Below are 14313 nucleotides of genomic sequence, written 5' to 3'. Positions count from 1 at the left end.
GTGTGTGTGTGTGTGTGTGTGTGTTTGTGTGTGAGAGACGCCTGAGAGAGCGCGTCCTGAAGGGACTACACTTCCCGGCATGCACTGAACAGATACCGGCGTACCTCGCTTCTCCCAGTCGGCTTGCTGCGCTCTAGAGCACCGCCTCTGAGAAGGGCGGGCGAGGACAGTGCCAAGGCGGAGCTGATGGCTGCGCTGAAGGCGGGGCGGGGTGCAGGCTGGAGCCTTCGGGTTTGGCGGGCTTTGGGGGGCATCTTCTGGGGGAAAGGCCCCCTGTTCACCCCTGACCTCCGGGCTCTGCTGACGTCAGGAACTCGAACTCCTGAGCCTCAGGCCCGGTTGACTTCTGGGACCCCCAGTCTCCCGGCCCGGGTGCCTGTGGGGGTCCTTGCATCACGGGCATGTCTGACGTCTGGGACCCCGGATCTCTGGGAAGGACTGACTGTGGGGACTCCAGGCTCCAGTGCCCAGCGGGCCTGCAGGAGCCTCGGAGCCCGTCGGCGCGAATGGCTGGCGGTAGCGGTGGGAGCAGGGGGTGCTGCGCTGCTGCTGTTGTGGGGCTGGGGGCGGGGTCCTCCCTCGGTGCTGGCCGCAGTTCCCGCTCCGCCACCCACGTCTCCCCGGAGCCAGTACAATTTCATCGCTGATGTGGTGGAGAAGACAGCCCCGGCTGTGGTCTATATCGAGATCCTGGACCGGTAATGGAGCAGCTGGCCGGGTGGTGTTGAAACCTACTGCAAGCAAGTGAGGCAAGCGAGCAGATGGGGTGGAAGCTGCAGTGTAACCGGTGCTCTCCCCATCCCAGGCACCCTTTCTCCGGCCGTGAAGTCCCCATCTCAAACGGCTCGGGATTCGTAGTGGCTTCAGATGGGCTCATCGTTACCAACGCCCACGTGGTGGCTGATCGGCGGCGAGTGAGAGTGAGGCTGCGTAGCGGAGACACTTACGAGGCCATGGTCACAGCTGTGGATCCCGTTGCAGACATTGCTACGTTGAGGATTCAAACCAAGGTGAGGATGGAGTAGGCCAGATCTGATGGCCTCTGTTAACTTGCTCCCTTCTTAAGGTGACCGGTCTTGGTGTCTTCATTTCCCTTCAGGAGCCTCTTCCCACACTGCCCCTCGGCCGCTCTGCTGATGTCCGGCAAGGCGAGTTTGTTGTTGCCATGGGAAGTCCCTTTGCACTGCAGAACACCATCACATCTGGCATCGTCAGCTCTGCTCAGCGTCCAGCCAGGGACCTGGGACTTCCTCAGACCAACGTGGAATACATTCAGACTGATGCAGCTATAGATGTGCGTCCTGATAGGAGAGAAATTAGGAGCTAGGTTGGAATTGGGGAGGGCAGCTGTCTGGCGTGGGCACCAGCTGACTTGCGGGCTGCAAGATACAGCCACTGTAGTTCATGGGCTGAGAATGGAATTTGAAGTATCTCCCTACACCCTGTTTTGGCTAGTTATACAATTCCCAGAGGCATAGAATTCCAGATCTCTTTGATGTTTTCTTTCATCTTATCCCACAGTTTGGAAATTCTGGTGGTCCCCTGGTTAACCTGGTAAGTGCCATGTTCTCCTAAGAATCCAGTGTGGGAAAGGTGTTTTCTCTCTCTCTCTCTCTCTCTCTCTCTCTGATTCAAGGACTTTAGTTAAGCTTTTGTAGTCTCTCGATCATCTCCTCGTATCCAGCCAGACCCCTGCCCCCAAGTCCTCGCTCCTTTTGTTGAGGTGCCCTCTCCTCTGCCATCTGTGTGGGCTAGGGGACAGGGGCTGTGTCCCTGCAGGACGGGGAGGTCATTGGAGTGAACACCATGAAGGTGACAGCTGGAATCTCCTTTGCCATCCCTTCTGATCGCCTTAGGGAGTTTCTGCATCGCGGGGAAAAAAAAAGTGAGCCTGTCTTACAGGGAAGGGTTCCTTTCTAATGGAGGAATGCCCTAATGGAGGACGGGGCACGGGGAGGGGCACTCATTGGGACGTGGTGTAGAGGGTTTCCTGGAGGAGGGGAGGGAAAGAAGGATGTAAAGGGGTGGGCTTATTTGTCCTCTTCTTACAGATTCCTGGTTTGGAATCAGTGGGTCCCAGCGCCGCTACATAGGGGTGATGATGCTGACTCTGACTCCCAGGTATGCTTGGGGTCGTGACATACGGGACCACCAGTGTGCTCAGTGGTGGACAGCTGGACTCTCTTCTGGGGTTTGCTCTCATGTCTGTCTTTATCTAAGACGAGCTGTTGCCTGCTTTCACAGAGCTGCTCCCTCTCATCATAGCTTTCTCATCCTACTGCATCTTGTACCCTTTCACCTGATTGCATCTTGTTAACGTCTGTGATTTACAGCTTCCGTTGATCTAGCATTGAAGAACTCTTTCCACCTGTCTCTAATTAGCCTTCTAGACTCTGCTTGTCATTTCTCCAGGACTGCTTTGATTTCCCACTTTTGTGTCTTAACACCACTATTTTGTATAGGTGATAGGACCTACCCACCCTTCTAGGTCCCTTCCTTGTAGTAGAATTCCAGAATGACAGAAGTGTAGTTGATTTAACAGTGTGTATCATTTGGATTAGCTATCTTTTTTATGTGTATATCTAAGCTCTAGAAGGTAGAAAGTGAACTCTCAAGACAGGAGAGAGTCAGTCTGTAGCTAACAGTGGTCTGTGCCCTTTCAGCATCCTTGCTGAACTACAGCTCCGAGAGCCAAGCTTCCCTGATGTTCAGCATGGCGTCCTCATCCATAAAGTTATCCTGGGCTCCCCCGCACACAGGTGATGGAGAACGAGCCCTGTGAGTGGTGCGGTATGGTGTGCACGGATCCCTGAACCCAGCTGTCTACTCCTTCCTCACCCTGTCCATCCTCCACAGGGCTGGTCTGCGGCCTGGTGATGTGGTCTTGGCCATTGGGGAGCGTATGGTACAAAATGCTGAAGATGTGTATGAAGCTGTTCGAACCCAGTCACAGCTGGCAGTGCGGATCCGGCGGGGATCAGAAACATTGACCTTGTATGTGACCCCTGAGGTCACAGAATAACTGGACTAGCAAGACTACTAAGCTCTGGCTGATTTCCTCCTTGCCTTCCTAGCCTAGGCTCTACGTGTACCTGGGCAGAGGACTCAATGGACCTATGGAGGGCAGGTCCCTCTAACCACTGGCACAAGTCCTGGGCTCTGAAGAACACATTTTATATAAAATAAAATTATACCTAGCAACATGTTACAGTCAAAAATAGGGGGCTGGGTCTTTTTCCCCACCAAAAGGCTAGAGGTAACGCGGTACTTAGGAGAACTGAGACTGTGGGAGCTGACCCTCCTGACATCCCTGATCAAGGGAATGAGCTGCTCCTCTCCTGTGGGGGGCAGTTCTTTGTGGTGTGTTCTGTGTTGCTGGCTCTGTTCGCTGATTCTCCGTGCTTGGCCAAGGGTTATGACAGCTGGCCCTGTGAGGGAGGCACCAACCTCTCTAGAACAGTCCATCACTCATAGAGCACAGATGGATGACTGTAGTGGGCCTGCTGACATCAGGGGTTCTTGTGGTAAGCTCCTGAGGTAATGGCAGCCTCAGACCCCTGCCATTGGGGGCCACTGGTGGTTTGCAGAGAGGGTGGTTGCATTTCAGACGATCTGGTTGCTGGTCTGGCCAGGGTAGCGCTCAAACCTCCTGTTGGCTTCTTCACTGAAGGCATCACCTGCAGAGTAGACAAGCACTGTGAGGGGCTCTCCCTGCACAGAGGCAGGAGCACATGGCCGTCATAGGGAATGGTGGGGAGACGCAGCAAGCACTTAGGGAAATGAGAGCTGCTCCCTCCTGTCCTCCACTTAACCCTCCATCACTCACCAATGTGGCAGTTATGCACCCAGATACGATGTCCGTCATATTTGCAGTTGCATTTCATTGCATTGTTGGTAAAGTCACTCTCTGCTACCTCAAAATTTGGGTTGATCACCACCTGTGAATTAGGAAGAAAGCTGGTGTCAGCCAGCTGCACCCCTCCAGGTCAAAGGTGCCATCACCCCCACAACCCCGGTATCTGAAAGCCCAGGCAGATGTCAGGCACCTGGAGAATGTAGTTTCCTGGTTTCACATCTGTGATGTCAATCCACTGGCAGTCAATATCATGTCTGTAGAGATCCCAGCATCCTACGGTGATGCCCTGCTCTCCAAAGTTGGCACACTCGTACCTCTTTGAGACATCTAAAGGGAATATTATATGTCAGTGAAGGGCAAGGCTGTGCCTCGGCTTAAGTCCACTCTGGCCCCAACTCACCCTCCTGACACTCAGTGTCTTCTAGACAGAAACTAGCTTTGTGGCCCTCAGCCACCTTCGTGCCGTTGGGGGTCAGGATGTCATAGTGAGTGAAGATGTCCATACTGTGGTAATGCCTGCGGGACAAGGGGACTTGTGATTCTTTCCCAGACCCCAGCAGGCTTGTCACATCCCCTGCGGCCTTGCCTTTTTCTTGCCCTTCTGCCCTCTCACCCATGGCACTCATGCCACACCCAGGAATGGCGCCCAGCCTTGGGCCTAAAGTCAGCTCTTCCTAGGTTGTGGATCTGGGAAGAGAATCTGAGCAGACGCCGGTGGCCGTAAGGCCAGTTGGCTGAGCGGGCGGAGCTGGCCAGGCAGTTCTCCTCAGCAGCACAGTATAACATGTGCAGCGGCCGGTCTTCGATATAGGCAGTCTCCTGTACCAATGCCGAATGCAGCAGCAGATCCGAAGCGGCTGCGCGAGGGAAGAGTGACGGCAGTTACCACTCAGGGCGCGCCTCTCACCTGATGGGAGACTGGGTTCCCTCGTGCTCAAGGAGAGCCCTGCAGCTCACAGCACATCCCCCTCCAAATGAGAGCCTTCTTCTCTAGCTCACACTGCCCACTCACTTTCAGAACAGATGACTCCTGCAGTGAAGCGGGTTCCTGTCCTCTTGCAGCTGATGTGGGTGCTATGGTGGGCACATTGGTTCAGGGACAGCTCAGACCCTGTGCAACGCACTCCGCTCATCACCACTTCAGTTACATTCCCTGAGTCCCAATACCAGGTCTCCTGAGGATGTAGGCAGGCGCTTTGGTGACAGATCATAGGTTGCAGTTTCCAGGGCCGGGGACTTGTTTTCACAGCCCTTTGCCCAGAGCACAGACTTTGGTGGCGACAGCTTCAGTCCCCTCCCCTCCTTACTTACCTGCAGGCCGTGGTTAGCGTAGCCCAGACCAAGTTGTCTGCAGGCCACCATGGCCTCCAGTGTTCCCCAGTCATCCCCACAGATGAGGCCCCAGCGAAGGTGCCCAGGCACCCCTATTTGCACTTCGACTCGCCCTTCATAACGGCTGCGGCCCCCGCTGAGTCGGATCTGTAGAAGTACAGAGTGGAAGAGGTAGAGGGGAACTTTGGAAATGGCAGTCTCCAGCAGGGAGCGGTGACAGGGCCAGCGGGTGGCGTGGTTCCGTAGGAGCTGTAGGGTGTCCGGGCCTGGGATAAAGGGTTGGATGCAGCTACACTGTGTTTGGAGGCCAGGCCTGGGTAGAAAGACCCAAAACAGAATGTAGGACTGACCTTAGTCTCCACCCCAGTATAGGGGAGGTTGCATCGGACACCTGCATCTTGGCTGTGGGAACAGTCTTCAGCTGTGATGTTCTTGGAGGGGCACTTCCAAAGGGAGGGTTCCTGGCCAGAACACCGAACTTCACTCAGGTGGATAGCACCCATGCCTAGGGTCAGAAGTCAAGGCTGAGGAGGCGGCAACTAGACCTTCGCAGCCCAGAGGACCCACATCTTCCCAAGGAACTATTCCTAGTAGTGTGAGCCTCCTCGCCCCTCACCCTGCCCCATGCGGGCACCGCTCAGGGCCTCTCGAGCAGTGCCAAAGCCCAGCTCTCGACACACCACACTGGCTGCCTGCAGGTCCCACTTTTGGTCACAGACTGTCCCCCACGTGCCAGCCTTCAGGACTTCCACTCGGCCCTCTCCCGGGTGGGCACCACCCTTTAGGCGCACACGGGCCTGTAGAAGAAAGACATGCCCAGAGTGAATGGAGACATTGGCTTGGGGAGGGCTATGTAACCCACGTTACTGATGAGGTTTTTATGATAGTGGGTGGCATCAGGTCTGTGGCGCAGCCACTGGAAGGCTCCCTGTCTTCAAAGGTCAAGGCTGTGCTCAGTGAGTAGAGGCTAGGCTAGGGAGTTCCCACCTGGGTGAGACAAGGCCGAATTCACTGTCTTAGGCTAGGATGTGCAGCTGAATGGTAGGTTTGCTGTGTGTGTGTGTGGGGGGGCTGGGGTTCAATCCCCAATACTGCAGAATGAAAACATTTATCGTCTCACATACCTCCCCCTGCGGCTTAGACTGTTGGTGCTTCTTCTGACCAGTAGCGGTGGAGTAGAGAGGGCCCGGCACACAGCTCACCACTGCAGGGCTTCCCCCAGAGCACCTGGTAGTGTCATTGGCATGATAAAACTCCAGCGAACAAAGGGAGAGGTGGGCTTCTGTGCCCACACAGGCTACGCTGTGCAGACCAAAGGAGTGTTGCTTCTTTTGGGCCAGCATCCTATGGGGACAGAAGTGAGGTGCAGTAGGGTGAGGCCAAGTTCTTGACCCCTGCTCCACAGCCATCTGCCACTTCACCTCCTCACCATCCCCCAATCGCCCATGGCTGCTTATTCCTCTTCTTCCTCTTCTCTGTTTTCCTTGGGGGAAGGCAGGGTTGCCTAGTATGTAGTATGAAAGGGCTTTGGCTGCCCAGTCAGGGTCTGTGAGGGTCTTTCTGCAGCAGAACCCTAGGGCCTGGGTGGCCAGGCTTGACAGCAATCTTGTTCTTTTGTTGTTGTTTGTTTTTTGAGACAGGGTTTCTCTGTGTAGCCTTGGCTGTCCTAGAACTAGCTTTGTAGACCAGGCTGGCCTTGAACTCACAAAGATCTGCCTGCCTCTGCCTCCTCCTGGAGTGCTGGGATTAAAGGCGTGCACCACCATCCAACTGCAACCTTGTTCTTATGACCTAAAGGAAGGCTGAGGCCGAGGCCAAGGCAGCCATTGCAAATCTGATGGGAAGCCAAGATCCAAAGGGAAGCCAGAAGAGATGGCTCTGAAGGAGTGGCTGACACAAACAAAACTGACCTGAATAGCCAGTGAGCAGACCCTTCTATTATTGCTCTAACCGAACAACCCAAATGACACTGAGCCAGGATGCAAGGTACTGAGGAAGTCTGCATCTAAATAGCTTCTTAGAGGCCAGTGGGGCTTCCAGGTTAGAAGCCATGTCATAATATGTCAGACAGGTATGGCCATAGACTAGAAGATGGCAGTAGAAAGAACTAGCAGTGACTCTGTCTGGAACAAAGACAAATGCAAGACAGACAAAAGCTGGAGGGACTAAGCCTGGGGAGGTGGCACATGCCTGTAATTCCAGCACTTGGGGAGGCAGAGGTGGGCAGATCTTTGAGAGTTAGAGGCCAGCCTATTCTACAAGGCGAATCCAGGACAGTCAAGTTTGGCTACACAGAGAAACCCTGTCTGGAAAAAAAAAAAGTACTTTCAGTATCCTGTTTGGCTGAAAATCAAAGTCAGACCATCCCAGGAAGAGACACATAACTTCTAAATTCTCTTATATTTGTGGTTGTGAGCCTAGCCTTTAATGGCTGAGCCATTTTTATAGCCCCTTCTAAAATCTCTTACCTACTTCTGTAATCAATAAAAAGTGGCAGTGCATGCTTTAATGTGAGGGATCAGGGAAGGAATCAAAGGATGGTTATGTTGGGCAAAGATAACCCAAACCAAAGAGCTTGTACTCATCAAGTTCTGAGCTCTACGACAGCTCCTGGGGACAGAAGCCCACAACAAGTGAGCCATACTATGGGGGTGAGGTGGGGAACATTGGAACTTGGTGGGGAGAGGAGGGGACAATGGAAGGAGGCCTTCTTCAGGCCTCACAGGTCATCAGGCAAGTTTTAGTGGTGCTGCCTGCCTTTTAAAGACAAGCTGCATGGAAGAGTTGGAAGTTTCCTACTTCCTTGAATTCTGAGGGAGCCCAGAAAGAAAATACATTAACTCGATGCCTAACTATGAAGAGGTAGCCAGGTGGGGGCTGTACTTCTTAAGCCATCCCTAGAAAGGTTCCCTAGGCCACCCTCCACACCAGATAAACTAGAAATGTTTACTTAAAACAACAACCATAAAACCCTTTAGTTATGTGTATGTGTCTTGAGTGTCAGTTTATGCACATGACTGTAGGAGCCTGAGGAAGCCAGAGGGGGGCGTCAGCACCACACCCTCTGGAGCTGAAGTTAAAGGCAGTTAGTTGTGACTTGCCTAATGTGGGTACTGGGAATTCAGGTCAGGTTCCCTGGAAGAGCAGTATATACTCTTAGAACCATTGAGCCATCTCTTCATCCCCTAGTAATATTTACTTAAAAAATGGAAATTAGAAGCACTCATCAAATAAAGCAGGAACATCTCTTGGGCACAGGAAAGGCGGGTGCAAGACAGAAGTGTTAGATTGCCTGTTGGAAGGGAGATAGCCACAGGGGGTAAGAAACAGAAGTCTGTGACTAACAGTCTCCGGAGACCCACATCACAGTGACTTCCTTCCATTTCTGGAGAGACCTGGAAGGTGTTTGTCACAGCTGCCACTCCACCTCTCCTCAGCTCCATCAGTCCAACAGGCCCGCCTTAGACCCTTTCCTGGTCGCAGCCCTGTCCCCGTCCACCCTGCTTCCTTTCTGACTCCAACCCCAACTTCATTTACCTCTTGCTTGGCCCCCTGCCCACTTGGGGCTTGTGTTTGACTTTAAACTTGTTGGTTGGTCTGCAAAAAGGAGAAAGGTGTTGGTAGAGGAGGTGGTTGAGGATGTGGCCCAGGCAAAGTGAAGCATTCTGCTTTTAGAAGGACCCATTTGTTCACAGTATGGGGAGAGCAACTGCATTCCCTGCACACAAAGACTGTGGAATGCCACAGGAGGGCACACACTTAGCAACTCCTGATGCTCACTGGAGTTAGTGCTACTAAAGGCAAATCTAGTGATGGAAATCCAGGTGAGGGCGAGGAGAGGAGGTCAGCTGAAGGTCAAGGGAGAAGAGCGTGGAAATGTTCCTGGACCAAGAGAGATGAACTGGGAGTGGGGATGGGTGGGGAGAAGGGGAAAGCAGGGGCTGAAGCTGCAGTGGCAGCCCTTTTGGGAACAGAAGAAGAACGTGTCCCCTCAGCTGTTGCTACATACTTCTCCCATTTCCTGAGGTCGAAGCTCACCCACTCCCATGCTTGCCTCCCATCCTTCCCTGCAGCAGCCATTATCCAACTACATTCCTAGTCCATAGGCTTGGGTTCTGGGATGGACATGGATAGGTTTCCATCCATCCATCCACCTCCTGAGGCCTCAGGGGCAAACAGGAGGTCCCGGGGCTCTTGCCCCTTTACCTTCCAAGGGACTTGGGGCGTCGGGCCGAGGCTTTGGCCGCTCGCTTCCTCAACTTTCTGTGAGGATAAGACAAGGTCAAATCAGGATTGGTGTAGCATCAAGTGGAAAAGACCAGTGTAGTCAGAACCAGGGACAAGATCCCTTTTCTAATAGTCAGAGAGCTTCCAAAGGCAGGGTGTAATGTCATAAGCTACTCCCAAGGCCCCATAGGCCCTCCAGGCATGAACAGGTGGGTGGGTCCTAGTCCTTGACCTTCAGAAATTAGATCAAGACAGATGAGGAATGACCTCCATTGGGATGTGGAGGTCAGAGAAGTAGCTTGAGTCAGCCCCAGGAAGACTGGTGTGTGTGTGTGTGTGTGTGTGTGTGTGCGTGTGTGTGTGTGTGCGCGCGCGCGCGCGCGCGTGCGCTTCTTTGGTGGTCTCTCCGAGGTTGGTCCTGGCCTGAGACTGCTGGACCAGGGCCTGAGGACTACATATCTGAGGACATTGGCTTGGTTAGACTGGGGAGTCTTCTTCCTGCCCAAGTCCAGTCTCACATGTCTGGTCATTCACAAGCTGAGCTCATCTCCCAAACATGCTTGTAGGAAAGGAAATATTTTAAATTGGCTTCAAATTTTATTTACTGGAGCAGGGCGAGGTGGTGCACACCTGTAACTCCGGGGAGGCAGAGGCAGGCAGGTCTCTGTGAGTTCAAGGCCAACCTGGTCTACAAAGCAAATCCAAGAGAGCCAAGGATACACAGAGAAACCCTGTCTTGAAAAAAGTAAAAAAAGAAAAAAATTATAAATACAAAACTTGGCATGGTGACGCACACCTGTAGTTTAATAAAAACTTTGGCTTCATTACTTCCCATATAAATACCCTAAGTTGATCTCTAACCTACAACCCCCCCCCCCCACACACACACACAATCTTTAAGGGAAGAAAAAGGAGCAAAGAGCAAAGCAATCCAAGGAATAATCAGTGGCTGCCAACATGGCTTAGTAGGTAAAAGGTCATTAAAACCCGGCAATTTGATTTTGATCCCAGAAATCCAGTGTGGAAGGAGACAACTGACTCTTGGGAGTTGTTCTTGGCCTCCCACATGCCCTGTAGTGTACACACAGACACACACACACACACACACACACACACAAACACCCACAATAATAAGATAAAACAATTCAAAGTCAAAGTAATGATTAGAAATGTGAATTAAATGCCACATTTCAGCTGGGCATGGTGATGCAGGCCCATAACCCCAGACTGGAGAGATGGAGGCAGAAGGATCAGGAGTTCAAGGTCAGCCAGGGATACATGAGATGTGGTCTCCAACAAGAACAAAACAAAAAACACCTCTGAGGGCAGGTGAAATGGCTCAGCACAAAAAGTTGCTCAAAACTCAGAACCTGAGTTCAATTCCTGGGACTCATGTGGGAGAGATGGAAATCCTCTGACTTCCATCTGTTCCCAGTGGCACGCAAAAGAAATAGTGTAGGAAAATTAAAACAACAAAAACACAAAACCTCTGCTCAAATCCCTCCAACGGAGCAAAGCCCGTGTCTCCCACGAGACCCTCCTTGATCTCGGGCACCTGTTCTTCCCTGCCACCTCCTCTGTCACACCGCCTACCATGTCCTCCGTTGCTCACTCAGCTCCAGCCGCACTGCAGTGAAGACAAGCGTGGCTCCCCTACCCCCGTCTCTTTGTAATCCCCTCCTCACCTGCATGTCTGCAGCTGTGCCCTCACCTCCCTTAGTCTGTCCTCCGGCAGCGTCTACGCAAGCCGGCTTCCCTCACCACCTTCATGACCCATCCTCACCCCTGAGGCAGGCGAGCAGGGGCCAGGTTGTCAGCTACATGTGCACACCCCTTCTCAACAAAGCTCTTAGCATCTTGGGGCCCTCGCCTGCATCTGCTGTGTGCACCTGTCTCTAAACAAAGCAATTGGGTTACTCTGGCATACAGCTGACTCGCAGCTCTTAGTAACTCCCCTTTCGGAGCAAATACATCCTGAAACATATCAGGAACTAGAGCAGTGAACCTGCCCAGCCTAGCCAGATTTGGGAGTCAGGGAGGTAAGGGAAACTATATTCTCAGAGTATACTTTCAGGGTAAAGTCCCAACGCACCATCTGATACTCACGCGTGATCGGGCGTACATATGATTAAAATGAGATGCATCTTGGGGAAAAAACATAAGCACTAAACAAAGGCTTATATAACCCAAGCCTGCCAATAGAAACAGGAAGCAGCCCACGGTTCATGCCTTAACAACTAGCGTCTTCTCCTGGACCCCCAAAGCCAGCCCTGGGCAGGTGTCCTCTAGCCCTCTAGCTCAGGCAGCCTGTTGCTCCCCTGCAGCCTATGTGCTCCATGCTTCCACGTCACTTTTGATAAAATCCTTTCCTACTTTGCTCTTTCAATTCTTTGAATAAGATGCCATGACCGTTGTTCTAATAGAGGCCACGGTAACACTACCATCCTTCCATTTTATTAGTTTGCTTTTTCTCTGGTTGCCCTTGTTTCCCAGAGGAAGAATAATTGTGTTCACTGTGGAATTACCAAAGTCTGCAATAGGAGCCAGCACACAGTGGGGCATCAAATAAATGTTGGATGAGTGACTCTCTGGGCCTTGGTTCATCCCATACCCTTTTTTTTGGAGAAGCTTGTGCTTAAAACCTACAACTCTTTTAGAGGCTGGTGTTTGGATTCTGAATGACAAAGCCTGAGCTTGGTGGAAGGAACACAGCCTAAGATGGATGACACTAAAGGTGCTACCGCACACAGCTATTGCGAAATGGTGCCAGACTGCAGACGGCTCAATTGTATTCCTTTCAGATGTGTTTGGGCACCACAGCAAAGAAAATTCCAGCAAAAATGGAAAAGAGTGGATGTTAGAGAATGTATTGATTTTAGAAAGAAAGAAAGTTTTCTTATTCTACAGATAAATGCTACTCGAGAGTTGCTAAATGAAAAGTTTGTGAGCATTTAAGGAAAACATATGGCAATTCTTAGAGATCTAAAATTATTGAAATAAGAAAATTACACACAAACCACTATGACAGCCCTCTGTGGAGGGTTCCTAAATTTGGAGGATGCAGACAGCTGTGAACACAGCCTATCTGGATTTTTGCAAGACTTAACAAACAAACAAACAAACAAACAAACAAAAAACCTCCCATAATTTTAGTATAGATGAAAGAATGAAATATTGGCTACATGATAGCCGTGTATTGCCCAACGTATATTCAGGCAGCTTTATCCATATTAGAGACAAGACCTGAGATGGTGTTCTGTCTCAATGCAAGGAAATGCCGCCTTTCCTCAAAGACGGGCTCTTCTACAAAATCCTGTCCCGTCGGGCCACACCCTACGCGGTGTGCTCAATGAAGTCATCTAACTGGCAAGAAGCCTGCCTACAAGAGAAAGAGGAGCTCTAAGAAAGCGAGCTTTCGGTCCTGCAAAACGGGGTGCAGACTGACACTGGGCCGATCTCCAAGTGTCTGCCCGACTAGCATAGGCTGTTTATCCGAACTACCAAACGAGATGCTCCAGGAAGGAAGCCGCCCTCCGCACAGAACCGTTCCCGGTGAACGCCGGCCGGCCACAACCTCTGAGGCCGCAGGCGCAGCCTCGCAGACACCCGCAGGCGCCGCCTCCGTCAGGCGGCCGCACCCTGAATGAACTCTGAACTTTTGAGGCCCCAGTGCCCAGGCGCCAGAAACCTGCCTGCCGACCGATGACGTCACTCTCGCGCACGCGCATTTCACAGCTTGCCTAGCCGTTTCCAAGGCTGAGGAGGAAAGCCTTCGAGGCCACACATTGTTTCCCGACGCCTGTGTCACAGCAGTCGCCTCACATCCCCTCCCCTAGACCCGGCTTCCCGCAGCCGCTTGCCTCCTCCGCGGCCTGCAAACACCCCGGCCCCGCACCTGTAGAAGGCCACGTTGACTCTCTTTTCTCCAGGGAAGCCCAGCATTCCGCAGACCACGTGGCTGTTGTGGGCGCTCCAGCCTCGGTCACACACTTGCGACCAGCCCTCGGGAAGCCTGACCTCAACCAGGCCCTCGGTCACAGGCAGGGGCCGTCTGCCCCAGTCGACGGCGGGTCGGAGCCGCACCTCCTCCACTCGCAGCTGCTGCTCCACCTGAGAGAGGACCAGAGGCAGGAGAGAGCATCGCAGCAGTGCCGCGCTGCCCCACAGGGACCCTGTCCGTCTGTGAGACCCTGTCGGTGGCGGGACCAGTGAGGACGGGCGAGGGGCGATGCCAGCCCAGCTGCCCATCTGGCGAGGTGACCCAGACTGCTGTGTGACAGTGCAGAATATGCTACTCGAGAAACAACCGCAGGGTCCCAAGGCACTGAGCGAGGGAAGCTGTAAGTGCGCCCGACGCAGGACGCGAGCTTCCCGATGCGGGTATCTCAGGAAGAGGAGAAAGATGCTGGACAAGAGGGACGGGGCCAGGAGTGGAACTATGGAGGCTGTGCCAGGTTTAGTGAATACTTAAAATAATCGGATTTGCGGGCTGGGGCTCTTCCAGAGGACCCACAAGGCAGCTCACAACCATCTGTAACTCTAGTTCCCTGGGATCCAGGGCCCTCTTCTGGCCTCTGTCTTCACTAGGTATGCATGGGGTCATACACATACATGACTGCAAAACACCCACCCATTTTAAAATTGTATTTTACACTGCAGTGCCTCATTCCACATTATCCTATAAAGACTTACGGGGTCCCTTTATAATCTCTTCTAACCACTTAACTCCACAGCCTTTTCAACTGTGTGTGTGGGGGGTGTCTGTGTGGTGGGTGTGTCTGTGTAGTGTGTGTCTGTTTGTGTGTGTGGTGTGTGTGTGTCTGTGTGTCTGTGTGGTGTGTCTGTGTGGTGTGTGTGTGATGTGTCTGTGTGTCTGTCTATGTGTGTGTCTGTCTGTG

At 52.6% G+C, this 14313-nt stretch overlaps 2 protein-coding genes across 3 annotated transcripts in view; one reads left to right on the top strand and one right to left on the bottom strand.

The window, feature by feature from the left end:
- Positions 1-27: 27 nt before the first annotated feature.
- On the top strand, positions 28-3203 carry Htra2 (HtrA serine peptidase 2). 2 transcript variants are annotated; one of them, XM_055596418.1, is made up of 8 exons: positions 28-698; positions 806-1010; positions 1100-1294; positions 1522-1554; positions 1780-1885; positions 2052-2121; positions 2664-2759; positions 2857-3203. In XM_055596418.1, the coding sequence occupies exons 1-8, from the start codon at positions 187-189 to the stop codon at positions 3020-3022; spliced, it is 1383 nt and encodes a 460-aa protein (XP_055452393.1). In that variant the 5' UTR covers positions 28-186; the 3' UTR covers positions 3023-3203. The 2 variants fall into 2 exon arrangements, with proteins under 2 accessions (XP_055452393.1, XP_055452392.1); XM_055596417.1 differs by having other exon boundaries at positions 1756-1885.
- Loxl3 (lysyl oxidase like 3) overlaps positions 3165-14313 on the bottom strand; it is a 14665-nt gene continuing 3516 nt past the window's right edge. Inside the window, exons 4-14 of the mRNA XM_055596408.1 lie at positions 13311-13525; positions 6313-6532; positions 5805-5985; positions 5539-5693; positions 5168-5335; positions 4869-5031; positions 4470-4713; positions 4257-4372; positions 4047-4183; positions 3827-3938; positions 3165-3677 (exon numbers count right to left, since the gene is read on the bottom strand). Of these exons, the coding sequence (XP_055452383.1) occupies positions 3604-3677; positions 3827-3938; positions 4047-4183; positions 4257-4372; positions 4470-4713; positions 4869-5031; positions 5168-5335; positions 5539-5693; positions 5805-5985; positions 6313-6532; positions 13311-13525 (1785 nt within the window). The 3' untranslated portion in view covers positions 3165-3603. The remainder of the gene's footprint in view (positions 3678-3826; positions 3939-4046; positions 4184-4256; positions 4373-4469; positions 4714-4868; positions 5032-5167; positions 5336-5538; positions 5694-5804; positions 5986-6312; positions 6533-13310; positions 13526-14313) is intronic.

This window comes from Psammomys obesus, unplaced genomic scaffold, assembly GCF_907164565.1.
Source record: "Psammomys obesus unplaced genomic scaffold, mPsaObe1.curated_primary_1811, whole genome shotgun sequence".
Lineage (NCBI taxonomy): Eukaryota > Metazoa > Chordata > Mammalia > Rodentia > Muridae > Psammomys > Psammomys obesus.
Note: the sequence above shows the minus strand (reverse complement) of the source record. Positions and strands in the feature narration are given on the sequence as shown.